General features: G+C 42.3%; 1 protein-coding gene across 2 annotated transcripts in view; it reads right to left on the bottom strand.

The window, feature by feature from the left end:
• The window catches only part of LOC137882471 (junction plakoglobin-like), a 99,950-nt gene that overhangs the window by 4,761 nt on the left and 71,525 nt on the right, over positions 1–23,664 (bottom strand). For both annotated transcript variants that reach the window (XM_068724799.1, XM_068724800.1), the window contains exons 9-15: positions 21,520–21,639; positions 19,690–19,908; positions 9,727–9,879; positions 9,307–9,426; positions 8,367–8,517; positions 6,908–7,029; positions 4,660–4,702 (exon numbers count right to left, since the gene is read on the bottom strand). In XM_068724799.1, coding sequence (XP_068580900.1) covers positions 4,660–4,702; positions 6,908–7,029; positions 8,367–8,517; positions 9,307–9,426; positions 9,727–9,879; positions 19,690–19,908; positions 21,520–21,639 — 928 coding nt within the window. The remainder of the gene's footprint in view (positions 1–4,659; positions 4,703–6,907; positions 7,030–8,366; positions 8,518–9,306; positions 9,427–9,726; positions 9,880–19,689; positions 19,909–21,519; positions 21,640–23,664) is intronic.

Below are 23,664 nucleotides of genomic sequence, written 5' to 3'. Positions count from 1 at the left end.
GAACACGGTTAAGCTCATTGAAGAGTCTCAGCCCTCCAGTCGTACCCAATGTATGCAATTCAACGCTGTTTAGGGACCCCAGTGAGCAGAAATATTCAAATACACCATTTTATGATGGCCGAAAAATAACACATTTATACTACGTGCAAAAAAACCTGCAGGGATTTAGCTTTTTTTGGGGTATAGTCCTGTTCTATTGCTGCAGGTCTGTGTGTCAATATGTTGAAAACCAGAGTGGATCTAAGGCGTCTCGCTGTCAGCACCTGAGAACATCATTATCACAGGAGAATTCTGTGAACTGTGAAGTGAAGGCAGCTTTTTCTCATGTATTGGTGGTGAGTGATGCTGCTGCCAGTGTTGCTGTTGCCTCTCTGAAGTTTTCCATGGCTGTGATCCTGATCCTGTCCAAAGTTGCAGACACATAGTACCTCCCAGTAGAGTTAAGTTAAAACCTTTTGGACCCTAGACCGATTTTTAGACCCTCAGCTCGAAAATAGCATGCCCATACGATAATGAGTGTAGCGTTGCAACTGTAAGGGCTATTTTAATACTTTTGGTATTAAAATAACCCTAACACTTGTGAGATGTGTTGATATGTGTAAATATCAGTATATATGTTACTGGTTAAGAGTAAATTAAAATGGCACACAGCACAAATTGAAAATTCTAATTTTTGACTGGAAAAAAAAGCAATTTCAGGATATTTCTTTATTAGAAATCATGTAGCTACAAGCTTTCCAGCTCTCCCAGATCATAAAACTATATGTTGAGGGTCTCTAAACACATTTTTACTTTCATAAAGTGAAGCTTTATCTAGTACATCTTGATCTAGTACGGAGAGGTCAAACAAGGTCAACGAAAATGTAATCTTGTTCCAGCTGTTTCATATATTTTATATACTATATAATTATATATTTCACTTCTTTTATCACTAATAGTGTTCAATCTATCCATATGCAGCAGTTTGGCATCATTTTGAGAGCCTGGATCCTCTCTGAGACTGTTAATGTTTGTCATCCATGGGATTTTATCGTCTGAATTCCAGTTTTTTTTCTTCCAGGGCCTTTCAGCCTGTGTGAAGGGCCGATTTGACCCAATGAACCTTCCATAGACGCGTGACTTTGATTGACAGAATCCGTTAGCCAATCAGAAAATAAAAACTACCCGAGTGTCAAATTTCTCAAATCCGATTTGCTGAGACGTATAACCCCGCCCCTTCCGGTAGCAGCACACAAGGCACATGACGGCAGCGCCAGCTTTGAATCCACATAGAGGATGATGAGTTGTGCAGATAGACAGTAAACATGAACGGATTCATATTTTTTTTTGCTGCAGAACATCTCAAAGTAAGGAGCTGGTTTATGATGTGATCGATGATGTGGATTATGATGATGGCTTTGTTTTGTAAGTAAAACTGCAAGGCTGTGTCGTAGCGGAATGTGAAAAAAATGTCTGCGACCGTCTGTTCGCTAGCAATCTCCGGAGCTAACAGGTGTTAGCATTGAATTCATTTTTCAAAACGTTATTGGCATAAATGTGGCGAGTGGGACTGCCTAGGTGGCGCTATATTGATTGTGTTACTTGGTATTATACGTAGCTTTGTCATATGTTGTGTTTGGAGTTTGTACAAACAGCTGAGATGACTTTGTAGCGCAGGAGCTGCAGTTTGAGCAGCTATGCGGCATCATTATATTCGTTACTGATGAGTGCACGTTATGAGTGGATTCATTTTTGGATGCATGCTCCGCCCCCACCGGTGGGGGCGCTTGGGTCAGATTGACCTATGCTCCGCAAGTGATTTGCAGAAGTCCGAATGGACATTGGTGACAACACTGTCAATGGCAATATGAAATGAAAGCCGCAGTGGCAGACATGGCAATATGAAATAAAAATAGACATTATTCTAATGTTGATCTCTCTCTTTCTTTCAGTACAGCTAACCAACCATCCCTCCTGCTTCTATTCCATAACGACTTTCTCACTAACACACACACACGCACGCCCACACACACACACACACACACACACACACACACACACACAAACACACACACACACACACACACACGTACACAACTTCATGGCCCAAGTCTATTCTGTCAACAGCAGGGAGCCTACCTGCATGATTGCCTCATGACGTGTGTGTGTGTGTGTGTTCTGCCCTGCTGTTGAGGTGGTAGAAGACCAGAATACTAATATCATCTCCCTGTATGTGAGCAGGGGATTGTTGTGCATGTCGATGCCCGGATCTATTTTAACGTAGTGTTGTTGTGTCTGCTGCTAAGCGGACAGCTCCGTGTCCTCCTGGGACTCCTGTCTAATGAGCCAGCATGGTGTGTTTGAGGCTCTCTCCGCCTATTGTGAAGCTTCGAGGTGTTTTGATGGAGAACACAAAATGCCTCACTCCCACTGCTGCTGCTGCTCTGCTCGACTCACTCTTCGGTAAAAGGTCCTTTTCTCTGCCTCCTCGGGTTGAAACAGGATTTTCAGCTGATCGTCGTAGATGACATCATCTTCGAGGCAACACTCACCAAAGGGCCTTGGACCTATAGGACCTACAGTTGTGGTCAAAAGTTTACATACACTTGTAAAGAACATAATGTCATGGCTCTCTTAAGTTTTCCAGTTATTTGTACAACTCTGATTTTTCTCTGATAGAGTGATTGGAACAGATACTTCTTTGTCACAAAAAACATTCATGAAGTTTGGTTCTGTCATGACTTTATTATGGGTTAACAGAAAAAGTGATCAAATCTGCTGGGTCAAAAATATACATACAGCAGTGCTAATATTTGGTTACATGTCCCTTGGCCATTTTCACTTCAATTAGGCGCTTTTGGTAGCCATCCACAAGCTTCTGGCAAGCTTCTCGTTGAATCTTTGACCACTCCTCTTGACAGAATTGGTGCAGTTCAGTTAAATTTGATGGCTTTCTGACATGGACTTGTTTCTTCAGCATTGTCCACATGTTCTCAATGGGATTTAAGTCAGGACTTTGGGAAGGCCATTCTAAAACCCTAATTCTAGCCTGATTTAGCCATTCCATTACCACTTTTGATGTGTGTTTGGGGTCATTGTCCTGTTGGAACACCCAACTGCGCCCAAGACCCAACCTTCGGGCTGATGATTTTAGGTTATCTTGAAGAATTTGAAGGTAATCCTCCTTCTTCATTATCCCATTTACTCTCTGTAAAGCACCAGTTCCATTGGCAGCAAAACAGCCCCACAGCATAATACTACCACCACCGTGCTTGACGGTAGGCATGGTGTTCTTGGGGTTAAAGGCCTCACCTTTTCTCCTCCAAACATATTGCTGGGCATTGTGGCCAAACAGCTCGATTTTTGTTTCGTCTGACCACAGAACTTTCCTCCAGAAGGTCTTATCTTTGTCCATGTGATCAGCAGCAAACTTCAGTCGAGCCTTAAGGTGCCGCTTTTGGAGCAAGGGCTTCCTTCTTGCACGGCAGCCTCTCAGTCCATGGAGATGCAAAACACGCTTGACTGTGGACACTGACACCTGTGTTCCAGCAGCTTCTAATTCTTGGCAGATCTGCTTTTTGGTGGTTCTCGGTTGACTCTTCACCCTCCTGACCAATTTTCTCTCAGCAGCAGGTGATAGCTTGCATTTTCTTCCCGAACGTGGCAGTGACAAAACAGTGCCATGCACTTTATACTTACAAACAATTGTTTGCACTGTTGCTCTTGGGACCTGCAGCTGCTTTGAAATGGCTCCAAGTGACTTTCCTGACTTGTTCAAGTCAATGATTCGCTTTTTCAGATCCATGCTGAGCTCCTTTGACTTTCCCATTGTAGCGTTTGTGGGCGTTTGTATCCAATGAGCCCTATTTAAATGGCCTCAGAGAAGTCACCAGCTGTAGTCACTCATAATCACTCACAAGAAGTTAAGAGGCCATGCTATGAAGCTCATTTCATTGACACAACTTTCTAAGTCACCAAAATTGCTAATTCATGTTGCTGTATGTATATTTTTGACCCAGCAGATTTGATCACTTTTTCTGTTAACCCATAATAAAGTCATGAAAGAACCAAACTTCATGAATGTTTTTTGTGACAAAGAAGTATCTGTTCCAATCACTCTATCAGAGAAAAATCAGAGTTGTAGAAATAACTGGAAACTCAAGAGAGCCATGACATTATGTTCTTTACAAGTGTATGTAAACTTTTGACCACAACTGTATGTAACACTTTAAAATGACGCTTTTCTATTTTTTGCCATTGACAAATTCTACAAAGCAATGTCAGACGCCCCAAATCATGTTTTTAAAATAGAAAATGATAATTTATCCTCGCTTTACATTTTGGGTTTTCCTCTCATTGACTCATTTTCGTTTGAAGTTCTCCAGTAAGAATTCTAAACAATTCAAAATTGTAGGCATGTAGGCATCAAAACCACTTTAGAAAAGAGCGTGGTTGACTTTTGGTGACTCAAACAAACAGCGGCCTACTGAACGAAGGTCCTGTGGTGCTTTGACCCTTCCACCTCTCTTACCTCCTGTCGGTGCGGACTATCGATACACGATGTGCTCCATCAGTGGCTCTGACCGCGATGGCGGGGGTGTGTGTATGTGAGCGGCAATCCCTTAAATATGAAATATGATGTATATTTGGCAGTATTTCCATGTCACTCAAAGTACTTACCATCGGCTAGGTATGTATGCTCCAAAGGAACTGCAGTGTGGGCCTGGAGAGAAACAGATAGAGACAGAGATGAAGAAAATAATCAATGCTCTTTTACACCGCTTTGGCAACACTGTTTCTCTCTCAGGCAGACAGGTCAATGAAGTATTTATCACAGGGGAGACACACACAGACAAACACACACACACACACACACACACACACACACACACACACACACACACACACACAGGCCAACCAATTCTACTGACCAAACAGAACGATTGTTAGCCAACATCAGTCCACTGAACTGTAATTGCTCACATAAGAAAACACAAGTGGATGAAAAAGTGAAATTGGAGACAGTTTATAACTTTGAAAAAGCTGAGTCATAGACAAATAAATGAACTGTTTCTTATTCAGACCAAACCCGTCAAACTTCATAATGACCAATGCTAAATGTATAGTAAATCACACCTCATCGTTATTTTACTGTTAACAATTAAATTGTATTTATTAATCATGAAATTTAAAAAATGTCTTGATGATCACAAAATGATAAGTAAACCTTTAAGAAATCAGAAATTGTAAACATTATGGACCATTAAACACTTTAATGAAGTTAATAATTGGTTTGTAAATACGAAAAATATTATTTGTATGACTATTTTCAAGTCGTTGAATGGTTAATAAATACCTTGTTAATCATGTATAAACATTATTTAGATAGATACTACTTTGTTAATAGTCTGGTCCATATATAATGTGTATAGATGATTTGCAAACAGATTTCTTAAAGTTTCACAGCTCATTTGGAAATCATTAACATATATATACCTTATAAAAAATATTAGAACATGTGTAACACTAAACTGTTAATAAATAGTTTACTAATGTAAACCAAATTTAATTCTTACAGTCTATATCAGCTATAATACATATTATTTATAAATGAATAATTTCAAGTTACACAAACTGATGATTATGGTTATGAATGGTTATTATAAAGGAACAATGTGTCTGTTTTAACCACATGACATAGTTATGGTTCTACTACCTGTAGTAGCAGTATTGGCGCTGGGTCACTGCTTATATATGCTAGCATACTGCTGTGTTTAGATGAAGTGGAAGGGGAGTGTGGATGCAGGTCTGTCTTCATAAGCTGGGTAGAGTAGGTGGCATACAGTAGATGAATGATATCCAGAAATGTATGTTGTGCTCATGCCTGAGTTACATTAAGTTTTCTAACACAGTTGAACATTTGTATCCTTTCCCATTCATGTTCAGTTATTGGTAACACTTAATAATAACTACACACTATGAAGCATTAGTTAAGTATGAGTAAACACCTAATTCATCATTTATAAAGCATTGATCCTACATTAACACTCATTAGTATACAGTTTATAAACAGTTATACATGTTTTATTCTTGATTAATAAGCCCGTCTATTATGTGTTTGGTGATTATGTTTTCATACTTTATAAATGATGGATTCCCCATTTGTAAATGAAGTATTATATATATTAAAAAACAATTATTAAGGAGTTGTAGATGATTAACAACATCCTTTATAAAGTGTTAGTAAATTATTAAGAACTTATTTAGATGTACATTATTCATGCATTTATAAACATAATGATTTAAATATGCACTAATGGTTAGGGACTATGTTAATATATGCTTTATAAATCAGCATCAGGGTCAGAATGAGTTTCATCTCTCACAATGTACTTATTAGAAAAATAAATAACAGCTAACAACAAGGCTATGTACACAGGTAGTAGTTCATTATAATTCATAATGTTATGCAACATGCATATATGCTAATAATGATATATATATATATATATATATATATATATATATATATATATATATATATATATATATGTATTTTTTTTTCTTCTTTTAAAAAAACAGTTACTCAGGATATAGTTTTACTGACCTACAATTTCACTTTGATCTAAGTTCATTTATGAAGTTCTTGTTCTTGAGTAGGATATTCTAGTACTCCCTAAGCTTAATGGTAATGTAAATAACTGCAGGTGTGCAGTAAAATAAAATGCACATGACCTGAGCAATATTTATTTTTTTAAATAGTGGGTGCGCTCGTGTAGAATTGTTAAAACACATTGATTGTGATCTATGGGGTCTATCGTTTAGCAGTGTCTTCTTCGGTTGGTGTTGAGGTAGAACGTTTGTGTCATGGCGGTATCTCTTCATCCACACACACACACACACACACACACTCTCACAGGACTCTTACCATTTCCCAGGCAGCAGGGTCATGTTTGAAGAGTGAGTGCGTGAGCTCCACTGACACTCTCTTCCTGTAGTCTGAACTCTTGTCCTCCGAAATTCGGAAAAGCACTGCTGCTGCATAGGTGGCTGGAGAGACGGCAACAACACGGTCATTTACAAACGGATTCAAAGGAAAAAGCACTCATTTCACCCAGCGCATGAATGTTAAGTTCCTCCGTGAATTTGCAAACGTGTGATCATGAGAATGAACAGAATTTTGTGTTTAGACTAACCAATATGAAGCCACATTTATAAGCCAAATTTAAAATAAATCAGCAAAAGAAAATGCAAATGAATGTAGTGTATGACGACACAACACGATGAGTTAACTAAAAGAGCTCCCGTCAACGCTCAAAGGATGGAAAGCCATGTGCAGCGTAACAGAGATATAACTACGTTTCATGTATTCATCTCAGGACGGTGACGGTTCCTCCACACAGATCACATGGTATGCCTGAACTGAATAGAGTCCCCCATTCCAGCTTAATTAGCTGGTTAAGTGATTAGCTGGACCAGCTAACCAGGCAAAGGGACCTATCACCTGTGCAGTGGCAGCACACAGTTACAGCTCTGCCTGAAGAGTGAGACACGGATTCTTCTTTTATACCTTCTCTTTTACATTTCTGCGGGGGATTAACCGACTCGGTTCTTGTTTATGGTTACGGTAGGAGTAAGTCCAGTTTTATTGCCGTTTAAAGATAAGTGTGAAGTATTTAATTGAGGAGTTTTAGGGCTAATTGGGCGAGTGAGAGATCAGGCTGCTCTCATCCAGCATTCCAAGCAATACCTCCGGACATCTTTTAGCCCAGAGGCCGCTGTTTGTTCCCCCAGTGACGTGAGAAGCCAGTGCTGATGTCTTTGTCAGGTAACTTGTGCGCTTCCGTAACGCCACCTCCAGAGTTACTTAAACGAGTTGCAGGCTTTGCTAGGATAAAATGAGGAGTGCATTTTCACAGGATATCATAAGAACCTTTGAATGAAGATACTTTGCAGCAATGAAGAGGATGAACAAATATGATGTTAAACTAGATTGTGGAATATGTGCATTTGGTTTAATAACTGTATCATCTTGGTCAAGTGCTTTTTATTCATCTGCTGCTTCCATCTGCTTCTCCTTACTTAAGTTAAATCATTTTATTAGTGTAGAAACACATCAGTCGTTACAGAAATTTGCCAAGTTGTATTTTTCATGCTATAATCATTTTTTTTTGTTTTAGAACCACATTCACCCGCCCACAAGAACATGTATTTCAACCAGGAGAGACAAGTCAGATAAAGAAAGGATGATAGTCCATCCGTTACCGTTATATTACAGCAGATATAAACATGCATTAGTCTGAACTAGCTTTGCATAGGACCAGCACACGCTGGGCGACGGTTGTCGGGAGGAGCGTGTGAAGCGGATCGGAGAGAGAGAGACGTACCGATCCCCTCGTTGTTGGAGTGCAGCAGCTCCATGAGCGGTGCTGACGCTCCCTCTGCATCGATGAGCTCTGCAGACTGTTTGTCCAGGGCCAGCTCACACAGGACGCCCGCTGACACTCGCTTCACGTTCTCCACGTACGAGTACAGCAGCTGAACACACACACACACACACACACACACACACATGGATCTGTGATCTCAGACTTGCCGTGTATTTTTAACACGGGTTATTTGCATACTTTTTGTTTGTTTTCTGTCACAACATTTGGTACTTCCTCTTTGATTTTTTGGCTGGTGCTCGTCGTGTCCTTAATAATATCAAAGTGCTGCTGAATTGTTCTTACTGATCTCAAGATGATCTCGTCATTTAAAGTCCACACAGTGCTATTGGTAAGACCTACATGCCAGGTCTGTGTGTTTTCTGCAAAAAGTGGGCTATTTTTATGAGAATGAAAATGCAAGATAAGGGGAATACTTGGTAATCTGGCAACCTGCTGCAGCTCTGGCAACAGTGGTAGAGTCTGAACAGCGACGCATCAATGGTGCTGTGAGGAGGTTATAACTGTAGTTTAAACATTTCAAACATTGCTGAATATTTGCCCGATATAACAACTATTATAATTTGATTTAAATGTATGTATTTAAATTTTCGGCGTAAAGTGTTTGGCTGAATTGGGATCATTGGGATCATCATCTTCGTCATCAACTTTGCTTATTGCTTGTCTTCTAATCCATCACAAATAGCAGGTCTGGAATCTGATGAAGATTGATTTCCACCAATGGGAGCTTTCTATCGCCTCCTCTATCCCTCAAACAACTTTCAGTACCCACTGCAAACTGTTCAGGACACCAATGAAAGAATACAATTCAGCAGCGGGTTTGTGACGCTGATATCGTGTCGTCTGTGTCTGGAGTTTGTGCAGCCTGATGAGAGTATACCTGTACAAACAGAGGTATGGTCTGCATGCTGGCAATCTCTCCTCTGTTCATGGGGTCTCTGGCAAGAATGTGAAGCGCTCCTGTGCAGCCCTCTACTATTTCCTCCATACGAACGCCATCCTGGGAACAGAGACGGAAGCAGAGAGATGTCAAAGAAAGCACTAAGGGAAGAGCCCTTCAAGGACCTGTATGCATGAATGACTACCTGAGTGTTGACTACAAAGTCAGCCCTTTGGTGTGTTTGGCTAACAGAGCTAACAGCTAACAGAACTAAAAACACAGCAGGACTGACGAGGTTCTGGGTGCTTGCCATTAGTGCAATACATGTTCGGGCACACATCACTTCTGTGTGTGTGTGTGTGTGTGTGTGTGTGTGTGTGTGTGTGTGTGTGTGTGTGTTTGTGTTTGCGTGGTCCAGACCTGGTATGTCTGCTGTGCGGAGGAGGCATGTCTCTGTGTGTCCTGGTGAGCCTTCAGCAGTAGGTTGACCAATCGTGGAATGGCACCGGCCTCCCTCAGTGGTGCCTGATTGGCCGGGCACAGCGCCAGGTTCCGGATCAGACCAACTGTAGCCTGAGGAGAGGGCAGAGGTCAAAGATCGTTCTCAACGGGAGACTCCGGCATCTATTTGGGTCAGCTTGAAAGGCAACTGTACATGTGATGTCTCCAAATGAACTTCAGCAAACAGCATCGCATCAAAGCAAACCCCAGGGATGGAAAAGACTATTGGACGGTCCTCTCGCTCAGTGCTGAGGAGACAGCTGTTCCGACTGCCAGCTATATCATACATAGTACATTTCTCAAAGTCAGGTAAGTTAATAAGATAAGTTATTATGTAAACAAGCCCTCAGACCTGACCTGGCTGGTACCAGGGGGCCGGCCCTGCGGGGACATTGCAAGAGTACCAGGGTTTTGTACCACAGCCTAGCTGTTCAGTGTCAGGTATTGATCTAAGTCTCCAGGACCTACAGTAACAGAATAGTGTAGCCGCACCTTCTTGCAGGTTTCCAGTGGTGCAGCTACAATGAGTCATGACAATTTCTCCATGACCAGCACATGATGAACTGGGCCTGCAGATGTGTTTTACAGTAGTAACAGGCAGCGTGGAAGAGGGAACACATTATTGAATACCTGTGTTTTAAAATATACACCGATCACTCGTAATCTTGCAAAAATGCTGCAATGTATGAAAATAACTTTACTTCTGAACTGGTTTTGCAAGAACATATGTCAAAATATAGTCAATTTAATTTCTATTCAAGTGAAGGTTACATTAAAACATGAAAAGCCGAACATCTTGCACTCTCAATGTAAATGTGTTCAGTTGTACGCTGCTACTGTAGTAATGGTGGTGTTATTACAGACAAACAGACAGCCAAGAGGCAGAGAACACAGCGGTTTAGCATCATGATACCACGTCATTTTAAACAATTAGAAGTAGCACAACTTAAGCCTTACTGCCTCTCTTCCTCCCTCTCTCTCTCCCCAACTCCAGATCTGTAAAGCGTCCTTATGAAGTCACATTGTCCATTTCTCTATTCCACATCATTAAACTCCAACACCTCAGTTCATTAATATAATCTGCCTGAGTTGGCAGAGCTGTCCGACTGAGAGACAAGAGCGTGTGTGTGTGTGTGTGTGTGTGTGTGTGTGTGTGTGTGTGTGTGTGTGTGTGAGAGAGAGAGAGAGGGACAAAATGGAAAGAGCCCATTTCACTCTACAAGGTAATAGAGCAGGGGTCCCCAAACTTTTTCCTGTGAGGGCCACATAACTTTTCCCTTCTCTGATGGGGGCCGGGGTCAGTTTGTAACAGAAAAAGTGTGACGATCGCAGGGGTGCCGAAATGTAAACATTTATTGTTTTCCAGAAAGTCACACATAACCAAATATTAATAACCCTTTCCGGGATCTTCACAGAAAAAAAGTCAGGAAATAAATAATAATACTATTAATGAAATAAATAACACTATTTATGAAATAAATAATAACCAAATAACCCTCTCTGGGATCTTCACAGAAAAAAAGTCCATTTAACATTAACTTTCTGTTGTGCCGTGCACAATCTTAACAGGTAAAAGTTTAGCTTAGTTGTCAGAGCAGAATCTCTTACTCAAATGACTCCTATGAGCAGTCTCTCAAAGTTCTTGTGTTCCTTCCTTATAATCCTTTTGTAGGTTCCAGTAGGCTTGTAGACACCGCTGTTTGCAGCTCTCTCTCATCAACTTCCCTGTGAAAACCACAAAGCAAGCAGGCTGAGAAACCCAACTAAGTGATACAGCACCTACACAGCACAATACATTTCACTACCAGTATGGTTGTGGAGATGGATTTTATCCCAGTAGATTTTATTATGATTAAATTTGTTTATACTCAGAATGACTCATTCAAGTCAGAAAAGTGAGCTTACCTATGTATGTTCATCAGTGTGAACTGTGGGCCTGCATCTGGCTGGTGAGAAGTTGAATGTCAGGTTCCATTTTAGTCACAGCCAGTCTCAAACACTGATGCAGATGTTCATCTGTCAATCTTGATCTCATCGGAGTTTTCAGGTGTTTCATGTGTGAAAAGGTTTGCTCGCAGATATACGTGCTGCCAAAAAGTGTAAACATCTTCATTGCGTGTTTTTTTATGTTAGGGTATGTGTCGTTTGGGAGGGCGGCATAGAAGTCAATGAGACTGTTGGGCTTGAATGCGTCTTTCAGAACATCACAGTTCTGTAACTCGGCCAACTCAAACTGATAAGAAGGCTGGGCTTCATCGATGTCGGCAAGAAAGGGGTTCTGGAAAAGACGGATTTCTTTTGCATTAACATGTAGTTGCCGGAACCGCACACCAAACTCCGCCTTCAGCATTTCCAGTGCTTCCACACACTTTTCAGCTGGGAACGGGACCGCTGGGTTCTCTGCAGAGAGGTTTTGGGTAGCAGGGAGATGGATGAAGTTGTGATTTTTCATTTGTTCCAAAAGCAGCGCAAGTTTCACCTCAAATGCTTTTATGTGAGAATAGATGTCGCAAATGAGTTTCCCCTGGCCTTGTAGCTGCAAGTTAAGGCTGTTCAGCATTTCTGTCACGTCTGTTAAAAATGCGAGGTGCCATTTCCATTCTGGGTCGATCAGCTCTGGGACCGTTTTATCTTTTGAATGAAGAAATGCGTTAATTTCGGGTAGCAGCTCGTAAAAACGCCTCAAAACTCTGCCCCGGCTCAACCATCGGACCTCTGTGTAGTACAGCACATCGCCGTGCGCAGACTCCAGTTCAGACAGGAATTGTTGGAACTGCCTGTGTTTAAGTCCCTTTGCTCTGATGAAGTTTATGCATGACACCACAACCTTCATGACAGAATCCCACTTCAACACTTTGCAGCACAGTGCTTGCTGGTGAATTAGGCAGTGGACTTGTAGCGGGGCGGTGAGACCCCGTTCTTCCATCTCCCGGTTCATGCGTCCTATTAGACCCCGAGACGCGCCCACCATACTAGGAGCCCCGTCAGTCGTGATGCTGGCAAGCTTTGACCAGTCTAGGTCCAACTCTTCCATGGTTTGGCATACTTTGCCGAAAATATCCTCCCCCGTTGTAGTCCCTTTGAGACTTTGGAGGGCTGCCAGCTCCTCGCACATCTCAAAGTTTGCGCTAACTCCACGAATAAAAATGAGCAGCTGCGCTGTGTCTTGCACGTCCGTGCTCTCATCCAGTGCTAATGAAAAAAAGTCAAATTCATTCGTCTTCTGCTGCAGCTGGGCATATATACATTACCCCCGATTTCTTCAATGCGTCTGGTGATTGTACTCGCCGACAGACTCACGGCATTAAAGACATCTTTCTTCTCGGGACACACCTCTTCCGCGACGGCATTCAAACATTTCTTGACAAACTCTCCATCAGTGAAAGGTTTACCGCTGCTTGCTATCAGTTGAGCAACCCGAAAGCTGGCCCGAACGGATGACTGGTTCAGCTGAGCTTGGCGTACAAATGTATTCTGCTGCGCTAACAGTCCACTTTTTAGCTTTGAGAGTTTGTCTGCTCGCATTTGGCCTTGCAAGTTATCATACTTGTCTTTGTGACGGGATTCATAGTGTCGGCGCTGATTGTATTCTTTGAATACCGCCACCGCCTCTTGACAGATGAGACAAACAGCCTTTTCTTTGCATTGAACAAAAAAAGAATCGTTTGCCCACTGCAGGTTAAATACCTTGCATTCTGAATCAATTTTTTTCTTACCTAACCTTTTCGCCATTGTTCCGTTCTATTTGACAGGGGCTAGTCTAGGATTTGCGTGGCCAGACTGAAAAAAAATCATAATGCGTCTCTGGTATTGTTCAGGGGGCCGGGCCAAATGTGGAGGCGGGCTGTATCTGGCCCGCGGGCCTTAGTTTGGGGACCACTGTAATAGAGTGACAAAGAACGATGAAGCACAGATGTAAAAGTATGAGTGCTAGTACAATTGTTTTTAAATGATGCATTCTGAACCACACCAAAAGTACATGTATAACAAGTACAGCGTGTGTGTTCAAGGCTGATGTATCTTCTTCCTCTGTGCCATCCAGCACCATTGTTGTCCAAGAACAATTAGAAGCACATGAGTGAGCACCACTGTGTTCATGGTAATGAAGGAACAAATCTGCATTTGGACTGCTGAATTTTGTTCTATTACCTCATGTTTGAGTAACCGCTTTTAAAGGAAATCCCTGAGCCTGTTTTTAAATGAAACTAAATATTATAATAATATATATAGTGAACATGTATGCATATATGGTCAAACGGGCTCTTGTCTTGTAAGATCCTTAAACAGCATCGGAGCCCAAACTACCCCCACATGGTATGTGGCTTTTCCTGCCAGACTGACCCAGCAGGGGGCAGCGGTGCACAGAGCAGATGAAGTGTGAAAGTTGACATTTTAACTAAAACATCAAGTTTAATTTGTACATCAGAATACCAAATTATGAGTCATGTTAGGCTTAGAGTAAAGAGACTTTTAGTGTCTTATGGATCAGCAGATCTGAAATTGAGACACACACACACACACACACACACACACACACACACACACACACACACACACAGTGAAGTGCAACTGGAATAAATTCAGGCTATAAAAGCAAATCTGGTTACGTGCAGATGTGTGTGTGTGTGTGTGTGTGTGTGTGTGTGTGTGTGTGTGTATGTGTGTGTGTGTGTGTGTGTGTGTGTGTGTGTGTGTGTGTGTGTGTGTGTGTGTCCAGAGGCTGTGTGGAGTCATCTATAGGAGAAAATGACTGGGGCCTGAATTAGCTGCAAGAACAATTCCACTCTGCACTCAGCTGACACTCTGGAGTAGATGCTACCGGCTGAGTGTCGGGGGGGGGGGGGGGGGGGGGGGTATGAGGAGTGTAGTACCTGGGCCGCAGCATAAATGCACAACATAGCCCAAGCTTTCAATTGCTTCAATCACTGAACTCATGGATCTGTGTGTTTGTCCGTCTACATTTGAAAGCTAGTTTTTGGTAGTTAGGTAGAGTTCCTTCAAGTTGTTTTTCCCAGCTGCTTCTTCAGCTTGTTGTGTACCAAGTACCAAGTAATTCCCTTTGTTCCGTTTGTCACTTTTCTTCAACTCCTTGTTTGCTGCTTCATAATCTATGGGTTTCCACCTTTGTACACAAAGATCGGTGATGAACAGGGACAACTTTGTCTAATGAGAAGAACATCAAAGGTGGACGGAGCACTTTCGGGAGCTCCTCAAAAGAATTGTTCAGATGGTAGCGATCCCACCAGCCACTTCCATGCTTGAGATCATCTGTGACCCACCAAACCAGATTTGAAGTGAAGAAGACCATCAGGCAGAGGTTTAAACTTCAACCATCATGCTATGCCAGCTATCTAAAATATTTGCGTGGAAGGAAACATACCAACGGACTGGCGAGACAACTCATTGCTATTGTAATCAAGGAAGACCTCAGGGATTGTAATAATTACCGTCTTGCTGTGAACGCCAGGTAGTGTTCAATCACTTTGGCTGCAATTATCTGCGCAGAGAGACTGCGAAGTGGATAGAAAACTGAGGGAAAACCAGACAGGTTTCAGCCATGGAAGATCATGCAGTGACCAAATTACTACCCTCAAGATCATCACTGAGCAATTCAAAGAATGGATCAATCCTCTACTGACATTGATTTTCAAGGCTTTTCACAGCATAGACCATGAGTTGCTATGGAAATTCATGGCACACTATGGTTTCCCCCCAAAATACATCAGCATCATCAAGAACACCGATCAGGGGATGCGGTGCCAGGTGCTCCACCAGGGATGAGCACAAGAGAAGGTTGAAGTGCTCACCGGGGCGAGACAAGGCGACTTGCTCTCCCCTTTCCTCTTCCTCCTTTGTATCGACTGGGTCATGAACCAAACAACCAACAATAATCAGACCGGCATATAGTGGAGCTTGACGGAAGATCTTGAAGACCTCAACATTGCTGATGGCATCACACTACCCTCACATACCCATCAACAGATGCAGAACACGTCTCAGCCGTTAGACTTGGGCTCAAAATAAATGGATCGAAAACCAAAAGCGTGCGGATCAACAACAAAAGCAGTAATCCTGTAACCACTGAGAATCAGACACTCGAAGAGGTCACTGAATTCACTTACCTAAGAAGTGTTATAGCTGTGGATGGAGCAGCAGAGGAAGGTGTAAAGGCAAAAACACAGCATTTAACATTTTAAACAGGATCTGGACATCCAAATATATTTCACTCAACTCCAACGTTAAAACCATACTGCTGCATGGATCAAAAACTCAGAAGACCACCATTAACATCATCAACAAGCTGCAGTCATTTACCAATCACTGTCTATGACGCCTTCTAGGAAACTACTGCCAAACCCAATCAGCAACATCAACCTGTGGGAATGCACCAAACAGAAGCAATAGAAGTAGAGAGTGGAGATGGATCGATCACATCTTAAGGCAAAGCCAAACAGCAACAACCAAGCAGGCACTGACACCAACAAGGAACGAGGGGGGGGGGGGGGGGGTATGCATATCACTTGTATGAAAATTAGGTTATCGATTAACTTATCAATTGCACATCAATCACTTGATCTAGCTCCAAGAAAACATTTTATGACACACAAGGATTTACAGCAACTGGCATTCTGACCAACACCTCTCTGTATTCTCTTAAAATCCACATTTTGCGGAGCAGTGAAAACTAAACAGGCAAAAATAGGGACACCTCTATTTTGTAGCCAACAAGATAACTAAAACAAACATACCCAACAACATGATGCAGAAGAAAAGAAACTATCGTTAATGTTCGTTAAAGTTAGCAGATGAGCAACAGACATCACCTTACAATATTCACAATTTGACGCAATGTTTCCGTGAAACAAACTGAACAATTGAATTGTGGAATATCTAACCGATCTAAAGACGCGTGTATTGTCAAAAGTTACCCAACAAATAAAGAAAAACATCAACGATGAAGCGTTCATTCTTTTTTCAGCTGAAAGTTAAGGCTTCTGTCTATCGCAAAATATCATCAGTACTCTTCTGATGACATCATTACGTCACGTTACACACTGTGCTCTATATCAAGATATGCAACTACGACTTTCAAAGTAGAAGGTTCATTTTTTATCATTTTATAACACAGGGTTTTATAATGAAATGCTAGTTATAGTACCTTGATGGTGGAGTGTGAAGACTAGACTTATAGTACAGTATATGTGTGTATATAGGTTTCATGTTTTACGGTTTGATTTTCAATCAAGCAAAGGGAGTACTTAATGCCAAAAGGCACGGCCATTCATGACATGTTCAGAAGTTTTCCATAGCAGCTAAAAGCATGAAGTCCTTAAGCAGGATCACGCCGGCCTCATTCAAGCAAAGTGCCCTGGTCATTGCTGACCTCATCACAAACCACAATGAGCATGCTCAGTTGGCATAACGGCAGCTCTTCCACGGTGTACCGGTGTATTTCTTTTGACCTGGAAGTTGTGACTTATGTCCATCGGTGGGCTTTTGAAGGACATCACGGTCAGTGGTTCTCAGCCTCTGGTCTCCCTCTACTCCAGATTTGATGTAATCTGCATCGTGTGAGATGTCTGAGCGCAGAAGCTCTCATGTCTGGGGCCAGCAGCAGAAGCACCAACGCCTCACTCTCATGCCTAAATCAGTCGTCAGCATTTCTCAATGTGAGCGTTCCTCTTCACGATTCATGCGCTAGCATCACGCAGTTAGCTGCCACACAAAGTCACCATCGCCACCTTTCACTCCATAAAGGTGCCTTGCTCAGATTCTGTATACATATGCAGATACGTAAGTTGTGGAGGAGTTTTTGATTCTCAGCTACTTTGAGCTCACTGTCCTCTCTGATAACCTGTTTTTCTGTCTTTCGACATTACATTCATGTCTTTCTGGGCACAATCATTCAGATCATCAAAGCTTTTTTTAATCTTTTATTATATTCTACTATAACTTTGGCTAAGTACTCATTACCAGTGGCCTTAGTGTGCGGCTGGTATTGGTTTCACCTTGAGCGTCATCATGGAACAAATGTCGTCCTGGATGCAACTTCTGTATGAACTACCACAGAAGCGGTCTTTAGTACTTTGCCAGTTGTTTGTCTGTCTGTGGTCAGATTTGTCACAGTAATATAGTCACAATAGATGCAGTCATGAACATTCTCAGGTGTAAAGTAGGATCACCTAGAGTATGTGGGTAAGAAGTGGTGAATGGGCCATTAGCCCAGCCCACTTTACACCCCGGCCTGACTTGTGTGGTTCCATTGCAAGATGGCCTCCTGTTGATGAATTCTACTTATTCATTCATTTGTTATTCATTGTGTTCTTTTCAACGACTATCTATTCATAGCTTTCTGTCGAGATTGAAAGGAGCCTCTGTGTTGTTTTACACTTTGAATACGTCTGTTCTGCACATTGATGCCTATGTTCACTGTGCTAACGGCCAGGAAACTCAACCGTGTCCTACAACTAATTTACACTGGGTTTTTTTTTGCTGCATAATATTCATGTTCCATGTGAAAGTACTCATGATAAAAACAACAGTTGAAAAAGAATAAATAGTGTATAAATCCACAGTCAGTGTGGAGAACAGAGGATGCTCTGTCACAGTGCTGCCCTGGGCTCAGACGGAGTCTAGCAGGGTTCTCAGACCAATCCATGTTGTCAGGGCTTAAGATGGAAGCCTAGAGAGACACTTTGGGTTGCAGTTGTACACCTAGAAGAACAGGTGCAATGTGAGCTGGTACATGGTCAGTGTAGACAGCTGTATTAATTCATAATGAAGAATATCTGATGCGTCTGGCAGCTGAATTATTACAATGTAAATGTAATAGTAAAAATGTTGTCAAATGTCTATGTTTCGTATCTCTACTGATTCTGTTGGCACACTCCAGGCTCCATGGTAAGGTTCTAGAAACAGCCGTATTGTCAGTATGTTAGTCACTTCCTCCAACACGTGCTTGCAGGATTCAGCCCGTATGCTTTGTTCATTTTCTTTTCAGTCTTTTCTCTCTCTTGCTTTCTAAGTGACGCTCAGTCTCCGTGTGAAACTAAACAAGCAGCTTTGTCTCTGGAGCTCTCGGTGTGTCCCTCCCTCTTTCTCTGTCTCTCAAGGGACACTGCATACCAGCGGGTGTTGTCACAGCTGAAGTGTTTGGAAGTGAAGCATGATGGGAGACGCATGTCATAGTGTGTGGGTTTGCTTGTTTGTGGGTGCTGCTCTGGTTCTTTCTGCACTTAGTGTGTGTGTCTTGTATTTTTGTCTCAGTGTTTCATCATCTGCCTTCAGACTAGCTGACATATAAACACCATCAACGCCATTATCTTTCTTTACTTCGTTCCCCTTCATTTTACTTTCTTTGTCTTTCATCCTGTCCCGCTGAGGCTGTTTCAATCGGCACATTTCACAGCAGTAAGTTATTGCAGGGTGAACACAGGTGGTATTGATTCATTATGGCCCCGTTCCATTTCGGTGGACCATGCAGAGCCCTGGTGCTGTGGATGCGAGCTCACTGTAATGGCTGTGACACTAAACTGAACATTTTTAATCTGCAATGTGTGAGTATCAAATGCCTATTACTCGTTCCATTTGTGCATTATTATGAAACCCACTGCTCCTCTCAGCGAAACCCGTCCTGTGCGGCATTGAAGTGCTAGGACTAGGACTGGCTTGGAGCGGTACTGGTAACCTGTTTAGTTCAGGTCCTATGCCCTGACCAATGGACGGTCCTGACCCTAACTAGTCAAGGTTAATACCTAACCTTAACCAATCACCTCTGCCTCAACCAGCTACGCGGGATGGGTTTTGTCAAGAAGAGCGGTGTGATTCATAATAACGCTTCCATTGCATGTCAGTAGTATACAAACCACCGCCTCCATTCACCTTCACTACAGGCCAGTAGTGCGGCTGCCCCAGCAACTTGACGACAGCTGGGATACCGTAGTGCAGCCGCACGGCATTCTGGGCCAGCTCGGCGTCCTGGTGGCGAGAGGTGAGGTGACGCAGGGCGCAGACTGCCGGCTCAGCAACGTCCTCCTTTTCCCCGGCACGAAGCACGGCGTGGATCAGCGCCTCCACTCCGCCGTACTGAGTCACCAGAGTCTGAGGGATTTCAGGCAGAAGACAATAGACCAGAACAGCTCACCTAGAATGCAGGCGCTTCAGTTAAAAGATGGAGTGGAACGATAAATGAACTGACATGTAAACTGCAGTTTGCCTGAGATGAAGAGTGTAACTAAACACTGGAGCAAGAACACACATTTCTAATGACACAAGAATAAGCAAGACACAGATAGACGTCAACTTGTGACCAGCTTTAAAGATCTGCATGGCACTCAGTAGTATATATGTGAATTTAGCATGAATTCAAAACTACTGTCGAGGAAGCAATCTCTCTGAGTAGTCTACATAAACCATATCTTTTGGTAACCATGGTTTTACCTGGTCATTTAGAAAGTAAAAAAAAAAAAGATGTTGCCACCACACAATTGTTATTATAATTTATTGCAGAACAAGGCATCTTGTCATTTATGAAACATGAGCTTGCTGTGGACCTGCTGTCAGAATCAGATTGTCTTCCATGCATCTGTGTGGTACTGATGATGCAGGACGAATCAACCTAAACTGTCCAATTAATGAGTTACCTGTCCAAACTGGACTGGAGCTTTATCAACACATTTATTATTATTAATCATTAATAAAAGGCAATGGTGGATCTTTTATTTCTCAGTCCGGGCCCAGTGAAGGCCCTGCAGTTGTGAAAGAGACTTCAAATATACTGAGGTGTTTTTTGTCCTTGAGATTGAGATGTATGGACTGAAAATACAAAACAAGAATTATGACACAGGTAGCTCAGATCAAGCAATCTGTGGCGAGAAGAGGCAGAGCCCAGGTCTCTGTGTCGGTTAGTGTGTGTGTGTCAGTGTGTTGTGTGGATTCTGTTGTAGGGCGTAGTTGGTGCGTGATTGTTGTGTGAGTGGCCTTATTATTAACAGTAATAGCCTTGCTGATGTGTTTGCAAAGTGCATATGGTAAATTGCCTTGGCTTGCATCTATTAAATCTTGTATGTATTTGGAGCACTGGATCCACACCACTCTGAGTCTGAGGAATAAACACGAGCACTGCTGTTTAGTTTAGTTTTCCTACTTAGTTAATTTAATACAATTTTATTGTATTGTATATATTGTGCTTTTCCCGTAATTAATATTTTTATTTTACTGTGTAACTTTGTTTGCTGCTGCTACAAACAAATAAAGTATACATCTATCTATCTATCTATCTATCTATCTATCTATCTATCTATCTATCTATCTATCTATCTATCTATCTATCTATCTATCCATCCATCTATTCATCCATCCATCTATCTACTATCTATCTATTGACTGACTATAACCTATAGATGTGGTGACCTGTTTGCTCAGCAACTGGGTCAAGGGAAGATGACTTCCATCACCACAGAACAGTTTACAGAACACATATGATTCATTATATAATCTCACAGTCATGTCATAGAAAGTACACATCTTGATAGAGTATTTCGCACTGATGATTGCACTGTAGGGGACAAATTACGACTTGAACTGACTTTGAAAAATGAGGTTGTGAGATTGTGAGACTAGGTATTATGGCAGCAGATTATAACCGATGGTTTGAGAATCACATGATCACCTGTCACATGTAGCAGAAACGTTCCATTGCTCAATGGTTACCTTGTTGCGTGAGTTATTACAGGTGAGGTTGGACAGGATGCCAGTTGCGCATGTCAACATGTTGACATCATCTGAGCCCAGCTGGGCGACCAATATCTGCAGCAGACCATCTAATCCATCCTATTTAGAGAGACCAGGGGAGCAAACAGACAGAGAACAAATCAGTGATGGCCTCCTCACTGCAGTGTTGGAGTGCTGATGCCTCTACATGAGCTACATAAGTAAACAAGACCATCAGCGAGAAGATTGGTCATTTCAATATAGTTCTTAATGCCTGCCATTGGTTCTGATTCTCTCTGACATCAGACAAAACGATTTGCAGGTTCAGGTTCACACTACTTCAGCTCAGACTCCAGCAGGGCCCCCGCAGCAGCCAGTCCTTCAGCAGTTGGGAGAGCTCCACCACCCGCCGGCAGTGGCTCCTCCACCCGCCAGAAGCAGGGCTTCGCCTCACTGCTCCGCCGGTCCCCACTGATCCAGATGGATCTTTAGCCAGATTGACCTGTATGTCAACTTTGGCGACAAGGCAGCCGGAGAGAGGCTGCAGTGGGGCAGCAGTGGTTCCAGCAGCTTCAGCACCTGGAACTCAGCTGGGGGAATCAACGCCAACACCACTAGAGGTGTGGGAATTTCTTGATTGAATGACAGAGCACACTCTGGAGTTTGGCTTCATTTCAGTTTAGTGCAAGTCTTTACTGCATTTTGCTGTCATTTACTGTCTGTTTCTCTGCTCTGACCTCTGTATTTTACCGGAGGCGGAGCTTACACAGTACAGACACTGTGTTCGCAGTGCAAAGAGATGGAACTCTGCAGTCTGTTAGCTTGTTGCTCTCGCTACCAATATGTTCTGTTGTCATCAATGTTGGGCTGAAACTCAACTGTGTATGCAGGCTGAAACTCAACTGCACTGTTGTTCTGTCTGGAGATGCAATGATGTCCACTAGGCTAATTCATCCAGTGTAAAATGCCATATGCATTTAGTGCTCTGTCTTAGAGCTGTTATGTAAAACACTTTTTTTAGAATACAGCACACGTGTAATGTGCTACAGAAGGATTTATGTTTTGTACTTTATGTACTTAGGTAGGCCAGTGAAGATTCACGCTGCTAGATTCCATGCTGCTGAAAGCACAGGCTGTAATCCTGCTGGAGGGGAAGAGAGGCACGGGAGAACCAGAACCAGGACTGAGTGGAGCAGACTGTCAGAGCCTGCTGCAGTAAAATGAGAGGTTTTCTAAAGGGAGTATGGCAGCGAGGCGGTGGTGTTCATGGAAACATTACTGCTTTTGTCCACAGGGGCCACTAAAATCAACACAAAATTAAAGTTTCTTGTAGGAAATAAAAAAAATAAACAGCTTCACATAACCTGAACTTTGAAGTAATGAGGCATTTGCTCTTGTCTTGGAAACCAGAATGTTTTGGATCTCTATTAAAGGTGTCACCGGGCTGAACATTATCATATGTATGCATTTGTATTACGTATACAACAATAAAAGTGACCGATATCAATTCTGTCACATTTTTTAAATGATGACGTCACCATCATTAAATTGATGGAAGGGCCAGGTTGACAGAAATAAGCAGAGTGAATGAGACGGGCACCAGACCAGCTCCTTCCCTGCTGACCAGCTCACCAGAGTTGGCTGCCGTTCCGCTCTCTGTTTGCTCTAAACTGTCAAACCAGCCAGCTGCTACAGATCCTCTGCTCAATCATAAGACTGGGAGAAGCAGGTGAAAAGTGTGGTGGAGAAAGTGCAAGAGTGCGGTGCAATCATTGTTTTGTTTTTTATCCCCCTTCATGACAAAAAACTGCAACATACAATCATAGATGCCCTACAACCAGCAAATGACATTTTTGCAGTATTGAAAATTAAAATTTCCATTCCATCCCCCCCAAAGTACCAGTAGCTGGTTGCACAAAACAACCGAGAAAAGACAGAGGACTTAGATCATGTTTCTAAGCAGGACAAGATTAATAATGTCATTATGGAAATGCTGAATGTTAAGGCTGTTGTAACTATACAACATAATTGCATCAGACATTCAAAGATAAGCACACACCAGTTCTTCCAGAAGCATTTCTAGAACTGTATAAGAAGGATTCTTACCCCTTACCCTTTCAAATGCATTTTCCTTCTTCTTATAAA

This window comes from Cebidichthys violaceus, unplaced genomic scaffold (genome assembly GCF_023349555.1).
Source record: "Cebidichthys violaceus isolate CVI_PGR_0920_01 unplaced genomic scaffold, fCebVio1.0.p SCAF_32, whole genome shotgun sequence".
Classification (NCBI taxonomy): Eukaryota; Metazoa; Chordata; class Actinopteri; order Perciformes; family Stichaeidae; genus Cebidichthys; species Cebidichthys violaceus.
The sequence above is the reverse complement of the archived record's forward strand: the minus strand, read 5'-3'. Positions and strand labels throughout refer to the sequence as shown.